The sequence below is a fragment of the Arvicola amphibius genome, chromosome 2, assembly GCF_903992535.2.
Source record: "Arvicola amphibius chromosome 2, mArvAmp1.2, whole genome shotgun sequence".
In the NCBI taxonomy this organism is placed as follows: Eukaryota; Metazoa; Chordata; class Mammalia; order Rodentia; family Cricetidae; genus Arvicola; species Arvicola amphibius.
The window spans coordinates 180,073,199-180,098,057 of NC_052048.2; the positions used below are offsets into that span (position 1 = coordinate 180,073,199).

Consider the following 24,859-nt stretch of genomic DNA (forward strand, 5'->3'; position numbering starts at 1 on the left):
TTTGCTGTCTGAATCATGTTCCAGCTGCTTGACCCTACCATGTGGGTTCAGAACTTGTTTTGGGCATACTAAATCTTCTTTTCCAGATCAGTATAATAAAGGAGTGATGTGCAATTAAAAAAAAAATTGCTCAAAGAAAAGGCTGCACTTAAAAAGGGGAGGGAGGTGTGAACATTTTCACCTCGCAGAAAACAGGAAATACTTGAGAACAGAGTGGGGTATAGCACGACTGAACATTATACAGTGCACATGCCCGTGAGAACATTACAAGGCCGTCCGTTAGAACATTCAATGCTTTGCATCCCATAAACACTAGTATGGGGAGTTACAATAATGATTCTATAAAAAGAAACATCACAACGGAAATTAATTCCGAAGTTCCCCTCAAACAGGTGTAGCTGACTTGTACTCATCTGTGTGCCTCGGTTCAGATCTCACACACTGGAAAGGTGGTGGTCACTTCTGTGTGCATCTGAAGGGAAAGGAAAGGCCTGGTCAGCAGGGCTTGTGCAGGTGACAATACAATGGCACAGAGAAGCATTCTGAAGAATGCTCACAAGCCTTTATTCCAATTTAGGCAACAGACAACAATGCCTCAATGTGCTGTCACTCCAAGATGCTGCTTTTAAAAGACCAAACTAAAAATTTTCTTAATGATTGTGCTAAAGTTTCTTCTCTGGGGGAAGAAGGAGAGGAGGGGGAAAAGCTATTGATTCTACCCCAAGTGTCATATAGGAGAACATACACTTTTTGCCAAGATTTGACAGCTGGGGTTGTCATGAAGAAGGCTTCAAACAAAACAATTTTTAAAAGAAAAAAAATCATGTAACAGCTGTACCGCCCTCTGTTCTCTGTAGAGGTAACAGAAAATAAACCCTTTATCAATAGTCATTTGTCCGGGTCACAGCCGGGTGCCGAGCCCATTCCACAGGAGATATGAAAGTGGCCCCGCCAGCAACTTTTGTTCATCTCATCTGCCTTCCCTTTCATGGGCCAGAGCAGAGCGCATGGGAGTCAAATAACGAAGGGAAATGCACACATACAACTGCAGAGAATGACTCGAACAAAAAGCCTGTACCACATGGGAATAAAGGAAAACAAAAGAACTCCTGAAATATAGTTAGCAAAGTACACATGAATTTGAGCCCCACCCCAAAAAAAATCTTATAAAATTTAAGAAAATACAATTCCAAGCAAGACATAGAAATGCTACTATAATGTGCTGCTTTTATTTACTTCTTAATGAAACTGATATGAATTTTTTAATACTTAAACATCAGTACCTAGTTATATATGCTCCATCTCCCTTTATTATATATATATATAAGTATATATAAGATATAATTATAACTAAATAATTATAAAGTGCTTCATAGGAAATCACTATGTAGACACAGACCCTTCTGGCAGTGCTAATTTTATATCAGTTTTCTTAAGTCATAACCCTTTATCTATTGCCTCAGAAAATGGTGGACTTAATGGACAGTTTTATATTCTTTTCCATATTTTGTATGGATACACTGCAAGGTCAAACTCATCATCTGGGGGATAAAAGACCAGAGAAATTAAATTATAGTCCTACGGTCAATGAGGACTCCATACCAATACAAAGCTTCCTTCTATTAGCTTTATCAAATTGCAAACAGATTCTAGCCAGGCGGTGGTGGCTAGAATTTAATGCATTTAATCCCAGCACTAGGGAGGCAGAGGCAGGTGGTTCTCTGTGAGTTTGAAACCAGCCTGGCGACAGACAGAGTTCCAGGGCAGCCAAGACCACACAGTGAAGCCATCTTGGAAAACAAACAAACAAACAACAACAAAAAAGACTCTAAGTTCCTGCTCCATGTTGACATGTGTCTGCTGCTCATCACGGAAAAATAACACATACCCACAGCGCTCTATGCTCTGTGCAACCTTCAGAACCCAGACAGAAAGCACTTGACTCGCTTCTTGGGTTAAAATGTATTTGCACATTTCTATGAATACGTACATACTTTAGATCTTTTTCCATAGCAGATGTGTATGTAAGTAGTATCAGTGCTATTTTGCATACTGTTTCTCTCACCTGCTCCCCAAGTCTATGACTCTGGCAAATTATTGAGAAAGCAAATATGGATCTACATGACTATCTACTGTTCCACTGAAGGCCTGTACCATGATTCATGCATCACTCCTCCCAAGATGGTCTTGGACTGCTTCCAGGTTTCAACTCTATCATTTCAATGAGCATTCTTTTAGCTATTATTCCTGATAGTGTTAATAATGATAACAATAAAATGGGAGTAACTACATATAAAAAATGTATAAGATATGAAAGAATGGTTATTTCTGTAAGACAGAATTATAGAGGACTTTCATTTTCAGCTACGCAAATTTCCATGACATCTCAATTTTTAAGTGGGTATATCACTAGTTAGTGCTATTTGTTAATCCATGCATTATATGTGACATATGATATTCATAATTACCTATAATAGTAACCATTTTATATACAGTAACAAGCAATTCAATTTTCAATCTTAAACATATTCTTATAGAAATTCAGATATTCTTAGGAATCCTCAGAAACTATTTTCCATATACTGAGAAAACAAAGCTCATATAATAATTCTCTAAAGACATGAAAAACTTAGGGCTTTACCAAGCACAACCCCAAAGCAAAACAGCAAAGTTTTTATGTTCAGCACTTTGGAGTTCTACCATACAAAGTATTGTTGTTGTTTGGTTTTTACAATCAGCAGCCAAGAACATTTGTTGTATTTGCAGAAGATCCACATGGCGACTCACAACTGTCTGTACTTCCAGTTCCAGGGGATTCATTGCTCTGTTCTGACCTCCACGGGTACCAGGAACACAGATAGTAAATAGACATACATGCAAGCAAGAGACTCATACACATAAAATAACATAAGTAAATCTGTTAAAATTGTTCCGGATCACAAGTCTAGGCAAACCTGTAGTTCTACTGAACTCACCGTCTCTGGTTTTCTGATTCCTTCTTAGCTTGCTCCAATGCCAGCTCCTCGGCTACTCTTTTTTTCAATTCTTCATCAGAAACTATAATCAACAAAAGTAAAAGGAGATGAAATAAATGCCCCGCTAAAACCAAAAACAAGAAAAGAGGGCTAAGATGGGTCTGAACAGGCAAAATTCTACCAGGTGGTCAGTGTCTCCTTGGAACTCCCTGAGCACTGCAGAAGGGGCCAATTAGTGCACTTCAGAAGTAATTTAATCAAGAGTCCCCTGGTGACCGAGAAATTTCCACACCTGCCAAAATTTATAATAAACTCAAGGAGCTGCTTACTGCCCAGTGGGGAGACTAAGTCATTAAGTGCAAGGTCTTTAAAATGATGCCCTAACACTAAAGTCTGACAATGCCGGTAAAGGGAGGACAGACTATCAAGGACTTTAGGCAGGAAAGGGATGCCACAAAGCTTCTCGATTCAATAATTAAATAATTAAACAAATATTACAAAGCATGAAATATTTATATTCGATTTTTCCATAATTTATGAAAAAGGCATTTATGACTTATGGGAATTTAGAATTATTATATTTAGAATATTTTCTGGGATATATGTCATTCAAACTCAAGTTCCAACAACTGGAGACAGAGAACAGTACTGAGCACACAGCTGGAGCTTCCTAAATACCTAGAGACTTGATTGGCAACATCTGGCCTTTCCAATTAAAAGACTGTACACAATATGTCTTGTAAAGATTTTTACAGCTATAACAGTAAATATTGGACAAGTTTTACAGATTACGGCTTTCTGTAAAAAATAAGCAAAAACTATCTCTTCTTCATTAGAAAGCTATCAACTAAAATGTAAGTGAAAAACACCAGAACCATTGGGGACATCTAGGAAAACACAGAAAACCTAGTGTTATTATTCCTAATGGTTCCACCTCTTACAAGACAAGACAGTCTGTGTCTGCCTGCTACCTGGATACATTATTTGGTAACCTATCAAAGGTTATGATGTGTTTGGGGTGAGGAAGGCTTGGTAAGTACTGGATCCTTTTGGGAACAGATCATTGCTATGTAGGCCAAGCTGGCTTCAAATTCACAATCAGCACCCTCAGCCTCTCAAGAATAAGTTTGTGTTACCACAAAAGGCTAGGGGTTGCTCCCTATAAGAAAACTGAAAAATTCGAAAGTACGAAAACACTGAAAATGTTCTAAATTAGACTGCTTGATGGTTACACACAAACCTATAAGTAAGCTTAAAAAACAACTGAACTGTTCACTTTAAATGATAAATATATCTCAATAAGGAGAAAGAACAATATAAAACATAGGGCAAGGACAGGGAGCTGGGAAGCTCTGTGCTGCACAGCTGTCTTCTTAGGAGCTCTCTCTCTCTCCCCCCCCCTCCCGTCCCTCCTCTCCACCTCCTCCCCTCTCCCTCTCCCTCTCCCTCCCTCTCCCTCTCCCTCTCTCTGTCTTTCCCAAGTCTGCACTGTCTCTGTTCTGTTTCTCCTGACTTTAGAGTGATTTCATGAGAAAGGTGGCCTCAACTTTGAAAAGAGAAATACTCTTGCATCCAGGAACGCTTTAAGGTTTTTTGCTTGTTGAAGGGTTTTAAATCATAAAAATAACAGCAGAGAAATTGCAGGCAGTAATAACTCAAAAAAGAGAGACTGATTAAGTCTGTTTTTCTACTAGCTAGACTTTGGATAAGCAAGCAATTGATCTCTCTGACTTCTGGCTTCTTAACAAAAAACAAGCCTTGTGAATGAACCTGCCAGCCCTGAAGTTCTGAACTGTGCTCCACACAGGGCTGATCAACATGGCCAGCTTCTCAGAAAAGCAAAACAATGTGAGAGAAAGTCCTCTCGGGTTGGACTCAGCATCACAACAAGCACATCTAATTAGTACTACCTGATCTAAATGCATCCTGAAGTCTGGCAGACCAAGGTGACCAACACACTGCCACTTCCTAGGGGAGTTAAAATCACAACAGAATACTTTTCTCCAGTAAGAGTCACTAAGATTCTCCATCAAAACTCAACTAATCAATTAAAAGTAGGCCTCTGGAAGACCACAGTATGCCAAGCCTAATATGAGTCACTGAGATCAGTTTTCAACCTGAGTTAAGAGAGAAAAGTCTCATATCTTCATGGTTTATTGCGTTATTTTTCCAACTTTACTAAGGTATAATTGACAAAAAACGTATAGATTCAATATGATCATTTTATAGCTATAGTAATTGTGCAATGGCTGTAACATATTAGCCACCACACACAGTTTAATTTGAGTTTCTGAATAAAGTAAAAATCTGGCCTTATTAAATCTCAAGTACAAAATAAAATATATAGAGTTGCCATGCTGCATAGCCTGTCTGCCCCAAGCTTCCTCATCCAGAGCAACCTATATCCAGCATCTCCCAAACCCAGCCCTCCAGAACTGCTCTGCTTCTGTGGTCCCGCAGCTAAGCACACAGAACCTGCCTTTCTGCATCTGACGTCATGACACATCCCCGTAGCTCATTTCTTGTCTGCGACACTGGGGCTTCCTTCCAAAGCAACGGCCAAAATGAGCAGTGATGTGACCAACTGGGGCAATGACAAAGTGGCAATGGGAAATGGCGAGCAGGTGGGTGGATGGCATCAAGGCCACACGCTAGGACTGTGCAGGCACAGTGCTATGGGGAGAGGGAAAGGCAGGCTAGAGGGCTGCTATTTCTTTCGCACTCCTCTCTGTCTGTCCTACTCAGCCCCCACACTGCCTCGTGTGAGGCAAGAAGCAGGAGCAAATGGACTAAAGGTGGCATAATTTAGACAGGCCACAGGGGAGGGAGGATAGAAACAGAAAAGTACCAGCAACAAGAGGGGCAAGAAAGTTCTAGAAGACATGCCTAAAGTGATGAGCTGGGTGACGTCACTTCTGGTCAATAAAGGCAACAAAACACAGCTATCTAATGCCTTAGCTATTTCCAAGAAACAGGGTAAGAAAAAAAAAAGCGTAACTTTGGGTGCTAAGGTCAAAACTGGAAAAGTAATTACCCTAAGCTAGCATCCAGATTTTAGAATGACAAAAGATAACTCAAAACCTACCATAAAGAATTCAGAATCTACAATAGCAGATCAACACACAGGCAGAAAATAAGCTAGAGTGGTAATGGCTCCTGAGCAAATCTAAATTTCTTATTTGTTTTTAAATCAATAGAATACAGAAAGCAACAATGTATTTCTTCTGATAGGTCAGATCCAAAGCACCCAGGAGAAAGGATACTGCACTCAGAGCCTGCTATTTAAAATGGTCTTTCTGGAAATTTCTCCAACTGTCCAGATCTGAACATTTTCTCAGCTACAACTGTTACTAAACTAAAAGGTCAGGGTTTCAGGACAACCGCAAGAGAATCAAAGGAAAGGCAACTCTGCCCATTAGCGAGCACTGTGAGTTCCCAAGCAGACCTGTGGAATTGGAAGTGAGAACTGCTCATGCCATCTAAAGGAGATTTGCAATGGAAATCTGCACATGCTTCAAGTTCACTGAGTATGGCTGGCCCTGTGGCTTTCACATACATTCACACATTCCCTCTAGAATATGCAAATGATGCCCATCTCATTGTTTGTACTCACTGTTAAGATTTAGGGATGTTTTCTTCGAAAACATGTACCCGATCAATATCTTGGTAAAGTCTCAGAAATAACTGGAAGTTCTCAAAAGTGAGTATGTTTTAATGAACACTAACACATTCTGTAAAATGGTTATAAAAAATAACTTTGCTGACACTGAGTTTAAAATGCTGCTTGGTTATATCGAGTGTGACCTTAAACCTCTTACTTGAAAAGAATTCTTGATTAAAAACAGGTCATGATTCCTAACAATTTTTTATTTGCTTGCTTGTTTTAACTAAACATTGGGAATTCTGTAATTCTCTTCTCAACTAAATTTCTCCACTATAAATGTATGTTTAGAATCAAATAAAGAAGCTCCAAGATGGCTAACCTTATAGTACTCAATTCTGAGCCATCTTTGGAACTGTGACTACCATGGTCACACCCGCAGAGAAGTGAAGCATACACCAATTCGGCTCCTGTGTATCAGCTAATCATACTGAGTTTCTTTTTGTGTTTCCAGAGAAACTGATTAAACCAGCAAGCAATGATGAGGGCACCTTTACAATAAGTCCTTTGAGCAGTGAACAGAAACAGCTCCAAAGGAGGGAGGTCTTATATACATGCATCAACTATGGAAAACACAATTCCTGGTTTATAAAAATGTCTCAGGACTCAAGAGACACACCACAGGCAGGTAGATCTCCGAGTTCAAGGCCAGACTGGTCTGGTCTACAGAGCTAGTTCCAGGACAGTCAGGACTACAGAGAAACCCTGTCTTCAGAACTCCAGGGGAGGGGAGGGTACATACATGACACACCAGTTTTCTGGGCAACTTTTCCCACCTTTACAGTTTCTTTGCCTAATCCTTGCACATTTGTTACAGCAGTTTTTAACCCCTAACAAATTTCTTAATAAAAAATAAGACTTGATACTTAGAAAAACACAAATTCTTTTGGGATTGCCCCTTCACTCACTTGCCTTTCTGGGCTTTAGTCTGCAGATACACATCATGTCCAAGCATGAAAAATCTATTATTCTCTGTGCTAAACACTGAGAGAAACTATGATGCTGTACTATATGGAGAAAGTGTGCTGCTGTTTAACACAAGCAAATTTTACAGGATTCTGACTTCTCTGGATTTACACACTTGAGCTACAGCCTGTAGCAAAAGATACACTCAAATTATATTTCAAACTCCACAGAAATACTCATTAATCCTATAAATGGCAATAAATTCATTAGTATGAAGAGAACTTATTTTTTAAAGTACTAATAGAAGCATCCGTGCAATCAGTGAAATACAACACAGTATATCACAGCTAAACAGCCCTGGCACGTGCTGCAGTATCAGTCTTGTCCTGTGCCACATCTCCTAACAGGTGCAGGTTTTGATGACTAGGAGAGATCTCAGGAGTAAATAAATACATAACAGTTTGTCATCTGTAACGCAATCTACCTGGCAGACAGATTTATTTAAACACACAAAAATACATATCCAAAAATAATATGTTCTGCAAACAATTAACAAAACATCACAATGTCATATAGTAAATGTATCTTAAGACTGCTTCAAACAAAAAAAACTGAACCTGTCTACATACCTAACAGAATAACTGTGCCTAATACATTAAAGCTATGATACAGAATAAAAGTTCCTAACTGCACATTCATAATCATAAATATTATATCAGAAAGCACAATGCAACAAAGAGTTTGGCAACCTAAACATTTAGGCACCAAGTTAATGGTCTATTTTGTAGTGTCATTCCTACATCAGAATTAATATAGCTTTGGAAACTTCTAACATGAATGGTATAATATGCAAATAACACCCATCTCATTGTTTGCACTCACAAACCAGCTCCACGTTCCATTCTTTGTGAAAACACGCATCAATACTGGGCTGCAGAAGCTGAATGGCAACAGACAAGTTTGCAATTCAGAGCCTACAGTTTTCACATTTGTAAGCAGACAATTTGTAAAACCAGTATTGAGAAGCAGATACATCTAGTATTTCATGTCTTAATATCCTGAATAATAGTTCCAAGACCTCACAAAGCCTCTAGGAAAATAAGATCTATAATTTAAATTAAAAAATAATAATTACCCCTGGATATTGCTTTTTGATGCATAGCTTAATTTTTGTTTGTTTCAGAAATAGATATATTTTGTTCACTGGGGATACATATATAAATTAAACAGCATTAACTCTCCAATCCCAAATGAAGAGCAAAGACCACACAAACCCTGTTTCCACTTAAGTCAAATAGTCTCTACTTCTTTAGAACAAGAACAGACTGGAAATGAAAGTCTGGGCCTAGTTTTCCCTAGCTTTGATTTTGCTCAGAGCCTTACACTGCTTTAAGCCACAGCTGTGGCGCCTATAAAATAAGGACCCAAACTAACAAGTTTCCAACATCTTGCCCTCCCCTCTGTAACTGTGTTAAGCAAAAGACCTGTTGTGAGTCCTTCTGTGGGCCACCAGTCAGCTCCCAAATAAAGACAGGGAGATGTCTTATTAATTATGAAAGCTCGACCTATAGCTTAGGCTTATTCCTAACTAGCTCTTATAACTCAAATTAACCCATTTCTTTCCATCTACATCCTGCCACGTCCTGCTTCTCAACTCCTGTTGTTATTTGCTTGCCTAGACTCTTCCTCCTCTTCCTGTCTCTCCCTGGAAATCCGGTCTATCCTCCCTGCCTAGCTATTGGCCTGTCAGCTCTTTATTACACCAATCATAGCAATACATCTTCACACAGTGTACAAATATCCCACAATAAAGACCGATGGACTGAATTCCAGCTTTAGCCTCCACATCATCTAGAAAGACCACTGAAATGAATATACAGGAACAAAGTAATGTATCACAGGCAACAACATGCTGTCAATTGTTTTTTGTTTCCCTTAAAGTGCTAAGTCATTCATTCACAGAAATTATCTCTTAGGTACCTGTATGACCCTGTCATGACAAGCTCAATGGAGTCTCAGTAATTTACCCTAAGGCAGTACCTAGTTTCCCCCCCCCCCAAAAAAAAACCCCACAAACTGAGACCACCCTGCCACCACCCAAGAACAGATCATCCAAAGGAAATTCCTAACTAATCAGAGGTAATAAACCTTAGAAATCCCTCACCCCAAATGAGCTCAGAACTCTCTGACTGTGCCAATGCATTAGACTCATGGAGAGTCCCGAGTTCAAATTTGAATAAGAATATAGGCTCTTTGCTTTTACGTACAGGACACGGTCAGCAAAATATATACAGGCTTTTATGATATAAGATAAGGTCAAAAACAATGGACAGCAGAAGACCATTTGCACACTTTGCTGGACAGAGAACCACAGACTGACCTGGGGAGGTGAACGCCCATCTCAAAGGGAAGACACCAGCTCCTCAAAACAGCCTCCAAGGCAATCCCATCGCCCCAACTTTCAACTCCTGGACCCTCCTGTAGTTTGTTTTGTTTTGCTTTGTTTCACGCTTTGTGGGTTCACCATCCAGCCCCCAAATAAGTATACGGAGACTTATTCTTACTCATGGGTGCCAGGCCTTAGTCTGGCTGGTTTCTAGCCAGCTTCTCTAACTCAAATTATCCTGTTTCTCTTCTGGACATTTTACCTTTCTTAATTCTATGTCTCTTTTCCCTTCTTACTACATGGCTGGTTGTGTGGCTGGGTGGCTGGCCCCTAGCAACCTCTTCTCCTCCTTTTCTTGCTCCTCTTCCTCTTCCTTGTCTCAAGCCTAGACCTCTCCTCTTATTTATTCTCTCTACCTGGAAGCCCCAACTATCCCTCTCCTACCTAGCTATTGACCGTTCAGCTCTTTATTAGACCAACCAGGTGTTTTAGACATGCAAAGTCAAACAGCTAAACAAATGCGCCATAAAACAACGCAACACATCTTCATATCATTAAACAAATATTCTACAGCATACATCTTCAACTAATATTCCACAGCACTCTCCCTTACAGAAAATCCAGAACCGTCCAGAACCACCACCAGCCTGCTAGCCACAAAGGAGGACAGGTATTCAGTAAGTTATGCTGTATTGGCTAAAACCTTTCTGTTTCAACATTTGCACCCTGTTTTCTGTTCTCTGATGAACTGCATGAGTTAACATTTGTTGATTTCACTCCCCTCTCTCCAAATCAAGGCCACTAGGTATATCTAAATTATAAAAATAAATTCAGTACACAGTAAATCTATCTCAATTTAATCCCACGCTCAGTTTTAAGAGATGAAGACATAAAATAGCCCCTACCATTAAGGAGATAATAATTAGTAGGACAGTAAGACTGTTAACTGAATTTTGGTAGAAAGGAAACATTCCAAAATACACTATCACTGAGGGGTGGGACTTAAGCACACTCCTAAGTTAATACAAAAATGAAAAGGAAAACAAATAAACTGTGTCTGGGAGAAGGAAAAGCAGTAGAGCACACTGAACAAGGCAGCTTTGGAAACTGGGTAGGAAATCTGAGGAAGCCATGTTCAGAAGCAGGGCATTGGGGTTATAAAACCTGGGGATAACAGAAGGAATGAAGGTGCTAGCAGGCACTTGATCTCGTAAAGGTTTACAGACCAGCTAGGAAGAGGAAGTGTAAGACAATGAGCGGTTCTCAATGTGCAATCCCACACCAGAGCACCACCACCAGAAAACTATTAGAAACCTACAGAAGCATAGCCTCAGCAGATGGGACCCAAGTATGTGCATTAGCAAGAGCCCCACTGTCCTGGAATCTGACTGAAGGTGGAGAGCCGCTGGCAATGGACACCAGCAGTGAAGGCGGAGTCTTAAGATACAAGACCTTTCTCCATGAAAAACATCACCTAAGATGGCAAGATGAAAGGGAAAACTGGCAGAGGTACAGCCGGCCAAGGAATTAATACCCATGATAGTCAATTAAGTAAAGAGGAGAGATCCTTGGAGAAAGAAAGGATAACGAGCTCAGTTTCAGACACACTCAACCAGAAGTAAGGAAACAAGCAAGCACTGCACAGAGCTGTGGGCAATTAGATATCTGGACCTGAGACTCAGCTCGCATGTGAGACCTGGGTGAAAATGCAGGTCTGGGGATGATTACTACAGATCTGAGCTCAGAGAATTCTCCCCGGATGGGGGAAATCATATTTAAGAGAGAAGGGGAGAAGGCAAAGGAGCAGACTTAAAAATTTGTAGAAGGAAAAGAAAAGCATCATTAGAGACAAAGAATGGCATCCCACGCCCATTCCCATCGCCTGGCAGCAGACACCTGGGGTGCTGTGTAGAGGAAGACTGTGAGGCCAAGCCCAGGTTTAGTGAATGAATGTCTACCTTGGGCACCAGAGGAAGGCCTGGCAGTGTAGCTTACAAATTTCCTCTCATTCCAGGGAGCATGTGGAAATCTGGTCATGTGTGCATTAAGAAAGAGTGGGAGGAGCAAATACAGACTTCTGGGCAACAAGTTTAGAAAGGAAACAAGAAGGGGTGGAGAAATATATAAAAGATAATTTCTGCAAACAGTGGAAATCTGTGCATCTTGGAAAGACAGGCTTAATAACAATATCTTACTCAGTCATAAGATATTGCTGAATGATAGTTATTATTTCTCAAAATAAATTTAGGAAACTTATAGCGAATAGACTGCCTGGCATATAGTAACACAATCCAATTAGCATTTATACATTATAGTTCATTTTCATAATAACTATCCTGGTGCAGGCTTCATAGCACTTTTCTCTTACAGACGATCCGATCGCAGTGAAACAGAACGGACATGACCATCATCACAACCTAAACCTAACAAAGACAACGAATGCCCTTACTTACATGAACCTTTGGGAAGTACAACATCAAACCCTATCCAGTACTGACCATTATTAATCAATCCTCAGCTTATTGTTATAAACTAGTGTGTATGCCTACAATGTATATATTTAATCCCCACTCTCTATTACATACTTAATATGTATGTTAAATTCTGGAATTCCACTAAGCTACTAAACTCTTTATGTTCTGCCCAACACTATTAAGAAACAGCTTACATTTATCTTTGTAGATAACCAAAGGGCAAGGAAAGCAAGAGCCCCAAAAGTCTACAAATATAAATCTGTCTTCTAATCCAACATTTGGCACTATAGAGAAAAAGTCAACTCACCTTGTCTTAATTCAGAACTTAAGTATAATACCTCATGTGAGGAAGGAAGCAAGAATCCTGGTTCCAAGTGCTGGACCATCACTAGGCAGTAAAAACAGTACAAGTGTCTCCTGGAACATTATGGTTTAGTGTACGAAATTTACATTTTACACTCACGTTTAATTCTTATTTTATTTATGCTAGTTCAACTATATTAGAATGTCAAGGCAGTGTATTAGTGCATATTTCATTAAGTCAAAGTGCAATATCTCGAGCTTGGTTTTTATTTGAATCAGATTCTGACCATTAGATCAGACTCCTCAAAGTAAGATTATAATGACTATAGCTTTGTTGCTTTTCCCTTCATCTAAGGTAACAAATCTCCACTTAACAGTCAGAAAACACCATTCTGATGTATTCATCACAGTGATAATCTCTAATAAAACAAGTCACTCCCTGTGAAGCATAGAGGGAGCTCAGTGGCTCAGATCACTGAAGCTGACCTGTCTTTTAATATGGGACTACAGAGGAATTCAAGACCAAAGCATGGACTTTCATTTAAAGGTAAAAATGGAGTTGGCCTTTTCCTAAAAATAAAATAAATCACCTATAGTAAAGTAGGCTGAAAAGATCACAGTAAAAGAAAAACATTTATTATGATGACACTCATAATGACCCACAAATCTCCTTAATACTAATGTTAAATGGAGAAAAGATGTGGAATGTCTTCTTATTGTTAACAGACATCTCATTTGTATAACGTGACGTGCTGTGAGGTTTAGGGGTATCAATCCTGTAGAACTGCAAGGACTACACAGAATGACAATGAAGGACTGGGGATGCAGCTCAATTGGTAGAATGGCTGCCTGGCACGTACGAAATCCTAGGTTCCAACCGCAACACCAAGGAAAAGCCAAGTTTAGTGTGACACATTAAATCCTAGCTCAGTGGGAGCAGGAGGGGATATGGATGTCAAGGTCATTCTCAGTTATATACCAAGTTTGAGTCTAAGCTCCATAAGAACCTGTCTCAAAAATTGAAATTGTCACCTCTACTCAGGCAGTGGTTGATACCTTTATCAGACTCAAGACCCAGTGCTATCTGTCTAATTTTTTTGAACTGAGATTGAACCCAAAGCCTAATGATGCAAAGTGAGCACTCTACCGCTGCCCTCATCTCAGCTTCCAGCTCTTTCCTAGACAGAAACAGTTTATGACTAGATCCTGAAGAGAAGCAGGTAATAATCCAACACAAAACTTTAATATAATGCCCAGAGTATGACTAAAAAACAATTAAAACAAACTCACAAGACAATGACATGTCACTAAATAACTCTTCAACTGCACATACTCCAGAAGATGTAAGGAACCCACCTGAATCTTGAGTTGATGTGTTAACTCACCACAAAGGCAAAAGCAGTATTTGCTACATGCAAACTGTATCTCTGAAAAATTCAGGACTTTAAACCATATAAAACTACTTTATGTTTATATATGAAACAAGGAGGTTCTAAGAGGTTCTGAATGCCATGAACAGATTAGACAGTCAGAAGCTGAGGGCGAAGACAATTCCTTCAGAACTACTGCCAGATACTGCCAAATACCTAGATCCTGCCTGCCACTGAGCTCCAGTGGCTCCCCACCCCAGTCTCATAACTCACCAACACACCTAAAGTACAGCAGATTCCTACCCCTGAGAACTACTGCTCTCAAGTAAAATATCCACCTCATTGAAAAAAGAAAGAAAAGGAAAGCACAGGAAACCTATGGTTTGCATGACAAATAATCTGATAAAAATACAGAAACGGGTAGAAAGCTGACTTGGTGGTTAAGAGCACTTGTTGCTCTTGCAGAGGACCCATGTTTGAGGCCAGCACCCACAGAGCAGCTCACAAGCATCTTTAACTCCAGTTTCATGGGCTCCAATAACTCTTCTGGCCTCCAGGAAATCAACATTGGTGTACAGACAAATACATAAAGGTAAAACACCAAACACACAAAGTAAAATTTCAAAATACGGGAAGATAAAATTGGGAGATGACACTGAGATGTTCACCCCCAACACTATCTTCTCCTTTTGGTTTGCTCTACCTCCGTACTTACAAAAAATAAATTTGCTCAATCCCACTCAGATTATTTTGAATTTTCTTACATTATCACCTACTACTAACTAATCAAATTGTCATTTGTTTCTCTCCTGATGCCACAAGCTGTATCCTAGAAGAGCAATAGTACCATTAGCAGTTCAATGGAAATGGAGAAGATGGATACAATATAGATTGCAGCCTAAACAGGCCCTGGAAGCTGTGAAGGCACCACAAGGATACAAGACGCCAAGGAGATGAGCCAGGCTGCTGGAAGGCTTTCAGTACCAACCATTCAGTCATTTTCAGATCGCCGCCTTCTAGAACAATCTCCCAAGCACGGACTTATTTCTATCTTGCACATTTTCCATCAAAACTAGTCACATCAAATAAATGTTAGCCAACTCAAACTAAATACTTTGTAGATGATAAAATCATCATTCACACCAAACTCTTCAATGGGACCATACTATTTAATATTCAAGGAAATAATAAAGGAAATCACAATTGCTCACCCTAAAACACCTCCTAATAATTCACAAAGATTTCCTTTCAAAATCAAAGAAGTAAAAGGCTTAATAAGAAATTGTTTCTCCATATATGCTATGGGTGAATACCCTAGTGCTCTTGTGATATTCCTAAAAGTGGGAACGAGGGTGGTTGCTGACTCTTTGGCCTACTTTATGGGACCCTTTTCCTCCTACTGGGCTGCCTTGTCCAGCCCTGATATAACAGTTGTGCCTGGGCTTACTGTAGCACATTATGCCATGTTTAGCTCATGTCCCTGAGAGGCCTCTTCTCTTCTGAGGGACAGAGAGGGCATGAGTATGGGGGAAAGTGGAGCTGGGGGAGAGGCCGGGAGGAGGAAAAGGAGGAGAAATTGCAATTGGGTTGTAATTTATGAAAGAATAATAATAAAAAAATTTTCTCTATGAACAGCTACAATAATTAGCATTCCTGACAGCATATAATATGAAACTACCTTTAAAATGATATAAAGAAGGCAAGAATGAGTATCATTCAAACATGTAGGACACTTGAAAAGAATTGCATTTAAAGTCTTTTCAAGAATATTTGGCAATCAGATTCAGTCATTAAGAGTGTTATCAGGTCAAGTCCCTATGGGAACTGTACTAATAATTAGAATATCAACTGATTCTCTACAAATAATAACTGCCAACATACATGATGATTTCATAAAATAATTTACTAAGTCATTTGTGATTTTCTCTAAGGACAGTTTCTTACAAGGTCTCCCCCAGCTCTCCATGCCCATGCCCCATCATATTTGTGTAAGTAAACATAAATTTTCTCTACTTTTGTGACAGACTGTAAATTCACTAACCCAGATAAATAGGACCTGGTTTCATGTTTTAACACTTCATGATGGTTTTAAAAATATTTTATGCCAGTTTCATTGCTTACAGAGAATTTAACAGGAAGAAGTTAATCTAATAAGGCACTACATATAAAACATGAAAGTCTGTTAAAGATAGATGAAACACTCAGACTTACACTCAGGTGCAGCTGAAACACGGCTGTGAAATAATAATAGCATAAATTCCTACATGTGAAATACTCTCCAGTCATGCCAGTTTGGGGAGACTGGGGGTGTATGAAATAAAACATAGATTCATGTGTTTGGACACCAGCTTAAATGAGTAGAAAAACATGAGCATCATTAGAAGTATACCAGATTAATTCTAATGAAAGAGACAGTTCCCTGAACATTGGTTTCCCCTGGGGCTATCCTTTGTGTCTCAATTTATCTGTCCGTTACCAATACGATTTCTCTTAAGGGAAAATGCAGTGAACAGAATGTATTCGAAGGTCACAGCCAAACATCATACACTAACATACAATGAACTCTCGACTGAAGAACCATGGGCATTTCACTTTAAAACTACTGACTGCATTGTATGATATTCCAGCAAGCCAGTACTGTATTTTGCAAGAGGCTGTTTTAAGCCGTGTTATTTTTCAGAATGCCAACATGCTATGAATGGCAATTTTTTTAAGCACACAGAAAAGATTAGTTAAAAAGAATTTGTAATGTGCCTTGGATGGGGATTTAGGTCCAATTACATTAGTGTTTTAGCTTCTAATGGCCAATGCTCACTTATTTACTGTAAATGAATTTGATTTGACAGTAACAAGAATTAATCTCCACCTCTCACTGCCTCCAGACCATGCTACAGTCACAGATGATGATGGATAGGAGACAAAAGGGTGAAGTAAAATTGATGCTGGTCGACCATTTTCTAAGATTTCATCTTCATGGCCAACCTAAGTACCTATTAAATCTCCCTCTACAGAACATGAAACTGATGGCAAAGACAAAGATCTACACAACAAAGTAAAACTATATATATATATATATATATATTTTACTCATAAAACAATAGGAAATCACTGAGCAAACTGAGTACTCCCAAACATGGGCATGGTCAGCTGTAGTGAGGGGCTGCGGGCAGGCCTGCTTTTCGTCCCGCCCGGCTCCCGGCCGCCTGGCTAGCTTATGCCCTGAAATAATAACACACAAATTGTATTCATTTAAATACTGCCTGACCCATTAGTTTCAGCCTCTTATCAGCTAATTCTCATATCTTGCTTAACCCATTTCTAATAATCAGTGTAGCATCACAAGGTGGTGGCTTACCGGGAAGATTCTAACCTACGTCCATCTTGGGCCGGAGCTTCATGGCGACTGTCCCACTGCCTTCTTCCTCCCAGAATCCTGTTCTGTCTTCCCCACCTACCTATGTTCTGACCTATCAGGCCAAGCAGATTTCTTTATTAATTAACCAATGAAAGCAACAGATAGATAGAAAACCCTCCCACATCAGTCAGCTACTAAAACAGAAGTCATATAATAAAGACTGTGCTAATATTAAGAAACATGCTTTAAGAAGTATCAGTTCTTTAGAAAACAATGCTCGCAACTAAGTGGAGTAGACAAGAGTAGGCTGAGAATACTCTCAGTCTTCGTTTGTTCGTGTCCCCCATTACAAATGTACAAAGACTGCATCTGTGTGTTGAAGGAAAAAAGAATCACCTTTTTTTCCTCCCTATATACAAGATCCAAAAGCACATTTGTACTTTCATGGCTATTCAAGTTATAATTAAACAACGCATTAATAAATTAGCAAATGGAGCTGGAGACATGAGCACTTAGTGTTCTTGCAGAGGACCCAGGTTCAGTCCCTAGTACTCCCGTGGCAGTTCACAAACACCTGCAACTCTAGTTCCAAGGAATATGACAGTCATTTTTGGCCTCCACCTGTGAGCTCCAACATGAACTTGGTGCACATACACTCATATGGGCTCACACACATACACAAAAATAAGAAATTTTTAAGTATTTTAAAAAAAATACATAAAATTATAAAAACCCCTTATCTACCAGGCTTATGCCAGAGGCTGAAACAAGATCACTTGAGCCAAAACCAGAGGCCAGCCTAAACAACCTATCAATAAGATATAAGATCTTAAATCTTAAAAAAAAAGTAAAAATTTTGGTGTAATGTTTTTATTTATTTGCAATTTTTATGTGCATTTGTTCTGCCATAGGTATCAGATCCCCTGGAACTGAAGTTAGAAGGTGGGAATTGAACCCTGGTCCTCTGGGACAGCAGTCAGTGCTCTTAACCATTGAACCATCTCTCCAGCCTCATAGCTGCAATTTTTATAATAAAGTTTATAAAATTTAAAGCGTTAAAAGATTTTCAAGTGAAAATGAACTTCAAAATATCTTTATTGATTTCAATCATAAGCATGAAATACCCAAACCCTATGAAAATTCAAACTATATTTGTGTCCACACACAGAGCTGGTCTAGATGAAGTGCCTAGAAGTGGCCATCACAGAACCCAAGGAAACAGAACTATCAAGTGGGGTTGGTCTGGTGTAGTCTACAGCCATCACAGAACCCAAGGAAACAGAACTATCAAGTGGGGTTGGTCTGGTGTAGTCTACAGCCATCACAGAACCCAAGGAAACAGAACTATCAAGTGGGATTGGTCTGGTGTAGTCTACAGCCATCACAGAACCCAAGGAAACAGAACTATCAAGTGGGGTTGGTCTGGGGTAGTCTACAGCCATCACAGAACCCAAGGAAACAGAACTATCAAGTGGGGTTGGTCTGGTCGGTCTTCACCGCATTTCACTTTCTCTTCCAGTTTCAGGGAGCACAGGTTGACAGCATGCAGTCTCGTCTGCTATCTAGAAACACACAGAAGGCTATTTGCTGAAGTCCCTCTGTAATTGAAAATGATGAGAGCCAAGCATTCAAAAGGATATTCAATGGCTATATTAAATACAGGCAGAAATAGAGGGGCTCCTCAAGAGCAAGAGACGGTCTCTTTCCACTCCAGCTCTTCAAGGAGCATTTTATTTCTGTCTTCTACTAAGAGTTTTCGATGGATAGCACCAATCATTGTTGTATGATGAATGATGCATGTTACCCAGGAGAGCTGATGAAAATTCTCAGCCACTGACTTAAGCAATCAAATGAGGTTAAGCTAGCCAGAAAAAGGAATAAAAGAAAACCAGACAGTATTTTCCATTCTTCTTAACAAATGCTCTACAATATAACAGCCCAAAGCTCTATGGCGGTGGGTGACCTAGGGGGTCAAACAACCTTTCACAGGGGTCACTTAAAATCATCTGCATATCAGATATTTACATTACAATTCATAACAGTAACAAAATTACAATTATAAAGTAGCAACAAAAGTAATTTTAATGGTTGGGGATCAGCACAACATGAGGAATTGTATTAACGGGTCACACAACATTAGGAAGGTTGAAACCCATTGCTTTATCTCCATAGAGTGACTAACACAGAAGTCCCTATATCGGGGTGTTCTTTGACCAGGTGTGATGGCACACACCTTTAATTAGTACTAAAGTATTATATTATATTATTAGAGTGTTAGATCAGTATTAGAGTATCCAGGAGGCAGAGGCAAGTAGATCTATACTGCAAATACCAGGCCAGTCAGGGATACTGAGACCTTATCTCAAACAAACAAACAAACAAATTCTATTGTGGCTATGAAACCAACATAGAGACTTGTTCTTTATGCCTCATAGACATGCTTAAAAAGAATACATAAATAAAACTATGCTATAAATGTAAGCTATATTATACTTACCCTTATATTCTTTGTGGCCACTAACAAAATAAAACCTTTAGTGCACTTCGCTAGCTGATTGGATTTACACTTGGTAGAAAACACTGCATCAAACTTTAGCTCTGCTTCCTGAAAATGGAATCTGACAACTCCTCACTGGGGTTTCCCAGCCTGGAGGGTCTCTAGTGAAGCTATTATTATTTAACATACCAAACTTCATGGAACTTAGTCCATGCACACACTGCAATCAACTGGCTAAGATGAAAAGATTTTGAATACCTATTTGTGGGAATTATATCTCAAAACAAATCATCGTTTGGCCACAAAGTTTTCAAGACAGGATATCAATGACACATGACAAGATACAATGAGAGATAATAGCTTTATCTTGGTTTTACTCTTCATCAGATTTCCTTGAATTTAAAGGAAAATCAAACCAAATTATTTGTTGTTTCCAGTAGCAAAGGCTCCTCTGACACAGTTTATACTACTAAAGTAGATATAGACTGAAATACCATGATGATACGTCAGGAGAAACGAAAATCCAAACAGGAATGCAGACGTGAGAACCATTTCTCTGTAGCCAAAATATTCCACCCTCACTCTGTCTGCTCTGCTCTGAAATAAGCATATATCTCAGGGTTGTCAGCGTGTCCAATTCATAAACACTGGCCACAGCCTCTTCTGCTCTCACCAAAACCAAAGAAAATTATGACTACCAAGTACCAGTGCAAGCTGTTATTGTCCCTGTAGTCATTACTTTTGGTTGGGCACAGACTGGTCAAAATAGTCTGAGTTTTTTCAGCTTCACCTGTACTTGGGGACAGCCTGCCAACCAGTTTTCAGCAAATACGATGAAAATGGGCATGGTACACACAGCTCCAAGACAACCTACGCACAGGCCTGGCCATAGCTAGGCTCTACTCCTGCAAGCAAGAAGTAGCCTTTGCTACTGCAAACAATGAATTATTTGGAAACTCAGCTCCAGTTAGGAATTACCAAGTGTACAAAATGTGGGTATGAAAGACAAGTATCTAATTTGGTTTTGCCCACTGTTGCTCTGGGTCTCCATTACAACAGTAGAGCCTGGATTGGATTCTCCCTGGTATCCCCTACGACCAAATAAAAACTGTGAAGTTCTACTACTACTCCCTCTGATAGACCTAGAAGACTGGAAAGACAGTCTCAAAATCATGTGACAGAGAAGAGAAACAGCTAAATCTCCAGTCATACCCAAGTCCACTTCAGCTGAAAGAGACCCAGAGCAGAAGCCTAATCTGGCCCGAGCAATTTATTAGCTCTCTCAGCATGCACAAGGGAAAACTAGAAAATCACTAAGGCACCTGAAACCACAGGGCTTTGCTCATGTCACTGCCACAGAAGACAAATTCTAGGACCAGACTCCCTGATGTACGCCATATTCGCTTCTCTGTGACTGTTTATCTGAGAAATGGGAACAGCCACCATGCAATAGGATTGTTGAGAAATACATCACCTGATTGATATTAACCCCTGATCACAGCACACTTTTCTCCCATAAATATACAGTACCCATCTTTGTATCTCTTCCTGTTCCTGTAATAACACAGCCTGACAAAACCGACCAGCAGGAGAGTCTACTCTGGCTTACAGTTTGAAGCTACCCGTCCGTCCATCCTAACAAGAAAGCCACAGCCATAAGAGCTTGAGGGGGCTGCTCTCACCGCATCCAGTCAGAATCAGAATGCTAGTGGTACTGAGAACGGTTTCCTCTTTTCTACAGTCCAGGGTCCCTGCTCAGCAAAGGGTCTCACCCACAGTCAGGATGGGTCTTCCAGAGCAGTTAATCTAATCAAACTAGCCCTCACAGTCACACCCAGAGGTCAGCCTCGAGGTGACTGGAGAGCTGACAATACTAACAGCGTTCTCCAAGATCCTGTACACATAACCTTCAGCGGTCACTCAGGAATTTACACACGTGGTGATCTGATCCAACTGCCTTCCTACTCCAGTGAGTCTTCAAGGCTACACCCGGTCATGTACTTTCTGTTAGTGATCATGCAGACTATCAATTCACTAATTCTCCACAGTGTGGGAGCAAGCTAACTCTAAAGGAGAAAAGTCTCAGCTACCAGAAAACTTGCTGCCAACTTGAAGAGCTGAGTCAGTGCTCTGACTGATTTTTTTTTCTTCTCTTCTCAAACAGCAGCAAGAGGCCAATGAAAATCTTTATTCAAGTTTTCCTTTATTGTAATTTCATTCAGCAGAATTTGAAATACAAGGACTGTAAAACACTTCACTCTTTCCTTTCTCTACCCATCCTAGTCACACACACAAAGTTTGAGTGTGATTTGGGAAGATCCCACGCAGGCTGTGACAATTAACAACTCACTTTGGATGATTATTTTCTACTGCTAAACTCTAAGGGTCACCAAAGCCCAAACAAATATCTCACCAATTCAATGCTTTCATTGATATGCTAATAGTCCCTGGGGTGATTTCAGCATCAACTGAAAACAATCAGCTTAGGCCTGAAGTAGTCCGCTTTGGGACAAAGTCAGGTAAAATAAGAATACATTAGAGGGGACAGGTAATGTTTTCAGCATACAGTTCTATACGAAAACAATTATTCAAAGCATGCATACAATGATAGACTTCCCACATTCTTAAGAAATGCAAATTATATCCAGGGGCCCTTTTTTCCCCAATATAGCATGTCCAATTTTACAAAAGATGTAAATGGAGAGCTATAATCCACTTAAACATATTCACTTAACAACAAACTTAGTTGAAATTCATCTATTTTTTAATGAGCAACAGCTGTATTTTTATAATCTTAAAAATGTTTCTCTTAATCCCCCTCATATTATTTCTAAGATTCTCTCAAATTATCTATATTAGTTCATTCATTGCTATAATGAAACACCTTAGGTAGGCTAGCTAGCTTTTCTTTTTTTTAAAAAAAAATATTTATTTATTTATTTATTTATTTATTTATTATGTATACAATATTCTGTCTGTGTCTATGCCTGCAGGCCAGAAGAGGGTACCAGACCCCATTACAGATGGTTGTGAGCCACCATGTGGTTGCTGGGAATTGAACTCAGGACCTTTGGTAGAGCAGGCAACGCTCTTAACCACTGAGCCATCTCTCCAGCCCCTAGCTTTTCAAAGAAAGGAAGTTTGGTTAGTTCAGTTTTGGAAGTTGAAAAATCCAAAACTGGGTGTCCCAAAGGGGTCCCTGCAGGGGCCTAAGAGACAGATGGTATCACAACGGCAGGTTAATAACTGGGAAGAGGTCACAGCCAACAGGAACCAGAGACTCTGGGGTCCCATAACCAGTATTTACTCTCTTCCAAGGGCAGCTTCCCAAAGGCCCAAGAACCTCTATTAAAGGTCTCTTAACTCCCACCCCTGAATACCACACTCTATAGTGACCAAGATCCCAATGCAAAAACCCTATGAGGGTAAGTCAAACTGTCTCTGAAGAAAAGCCCTGTACCAGTTTCCTCTAAAAAGCGCCCACAAAAAACACTGCTGTGAATCTCCTTGCTGCATGTGACAGATTTCAAAAGGCCTAAACAGGAGAGAAGCCTCTCCAGGGGAGTCCTCCTACCAGCTGCCTCCAGACAATCCCACCAACTCTCTCCTAAAATCCTCCTGACCCCAGCAAGAGGTCAGCTTAGCATCTCTGTCAGGCGACATTCATCATGACAAACACCTCTGAAATGGTCCAGGAACAGGCCAGGTGCACACAGCATCCAGAGCTGCCACTGATGAGAACCAGCGACTACGCTTCCACACAACAGTTCTGGGGCAGAACTGAGACACATTCCATTTGTGACAACTGACTTCATTTCTCAAGACTTCTGTGTGTCCATTTTCTCATAGTGATACAATCTTCAGAAACTTCAGTAATTTTTAAAATCTGTAATTTATGTCACGTCATTAGTGATTTTAAACTTCAATCTAATTTTGGCTGGACACTGTGCACATACTTTTAATCCCAGCACTGAGGAGACAGAGGCAGGTGGATCTCTGAGGTGAAGACCAAACTAGTCTACCTAACTAACAAAAGTTCCTGGACAGGTAAAGCTAAATAGTGAGACAAGACCCTGCTTTAAAAAAAACTAAAATAACATCTGATTTGAAATCAATAATACTATGACTGTGGTAAATTTACTATGTGATGGTACATCTTTATTATGAAAAATATTGAAAAATGGAATCATGTTTTGCTGGAGATCAACAGCAGAGTCCTTTCTTGGCACTGCAGAGGGTTAGCTCCAGGATCCCATGGGTGTTTAAATTCATTTCATACCACACCTGCCCTCCTATATATATATAAAACCTTAAGTCATCTCCGTCACTGTAGGTATCACACGCTGTGAATGGAGGACATAGTGTGGACAGTGTCATACTGACAGAAAGGAAAGGCTTGTGTGTAGTCAGCACAGGTACAAATTTTTCCTTGATATTTTCAATATAGCGTGTAGTGCACCACGCCCGTCTGTGCTCTGTGCGCTACCATACAGTTCGTGACCCGGGCAAGGGGCTGGAGATTGAAATACACAAAGACTCACAGACAGAGACAACGGTCATCCTTGATGCCAGAATGCCCCTTTATTGTGTACCAGAGTCCCTTATATAGGGATCCTTAACTGCTAGCCACACCCCAGCCAAACCCACCAGAAACCACTCCCCTGCCATCAGGAACTCCTGAAGGTCTTGTGCTCAGAGCAGCTGCAAGCATTACAAGTTGTTTACCAGATATTCAGGATCTGGGGGGTTCATAGCTCCCAACAATAGAGGGCTAATTTTAAAATACAGATGAAATTGGCTTACCTATTATGGCATCAAAATAGACAAAATCCTCATGACCTAATTCTGAGAATTCTTAAGATTTTGCACTTAAGGAAATTAATCAATTTTAGTACTAGATATCAGGGCAGCATTTGAGACTACAAATATCTG

General features: G+C 39.9%; 1 protein-coding gene across 1 annotated transcript in view; it reads right to left on the minus strand.

Moving 5' to 3' along the window:
* Chchd3 (coiled-coil-helix-coiled-coil-helix domain containing 3) overlaps positions 1–24,859 on the minus strand; it is a 270,287-nt gene that overhangs the window by 209,514 nt on the left and 35,914 nt on the right. Inside the window, exon 3 of the mRNA XM_038320000.2 lies at positions 2,976–3,057. Within this exon, the coding sequence (XP_038175928.1) occupies positions 2,976–3,057 (82 nt within the window). The remainder of the gene's footprint in view (positions 1–2,975; positions 3,058–24,859) is intronic.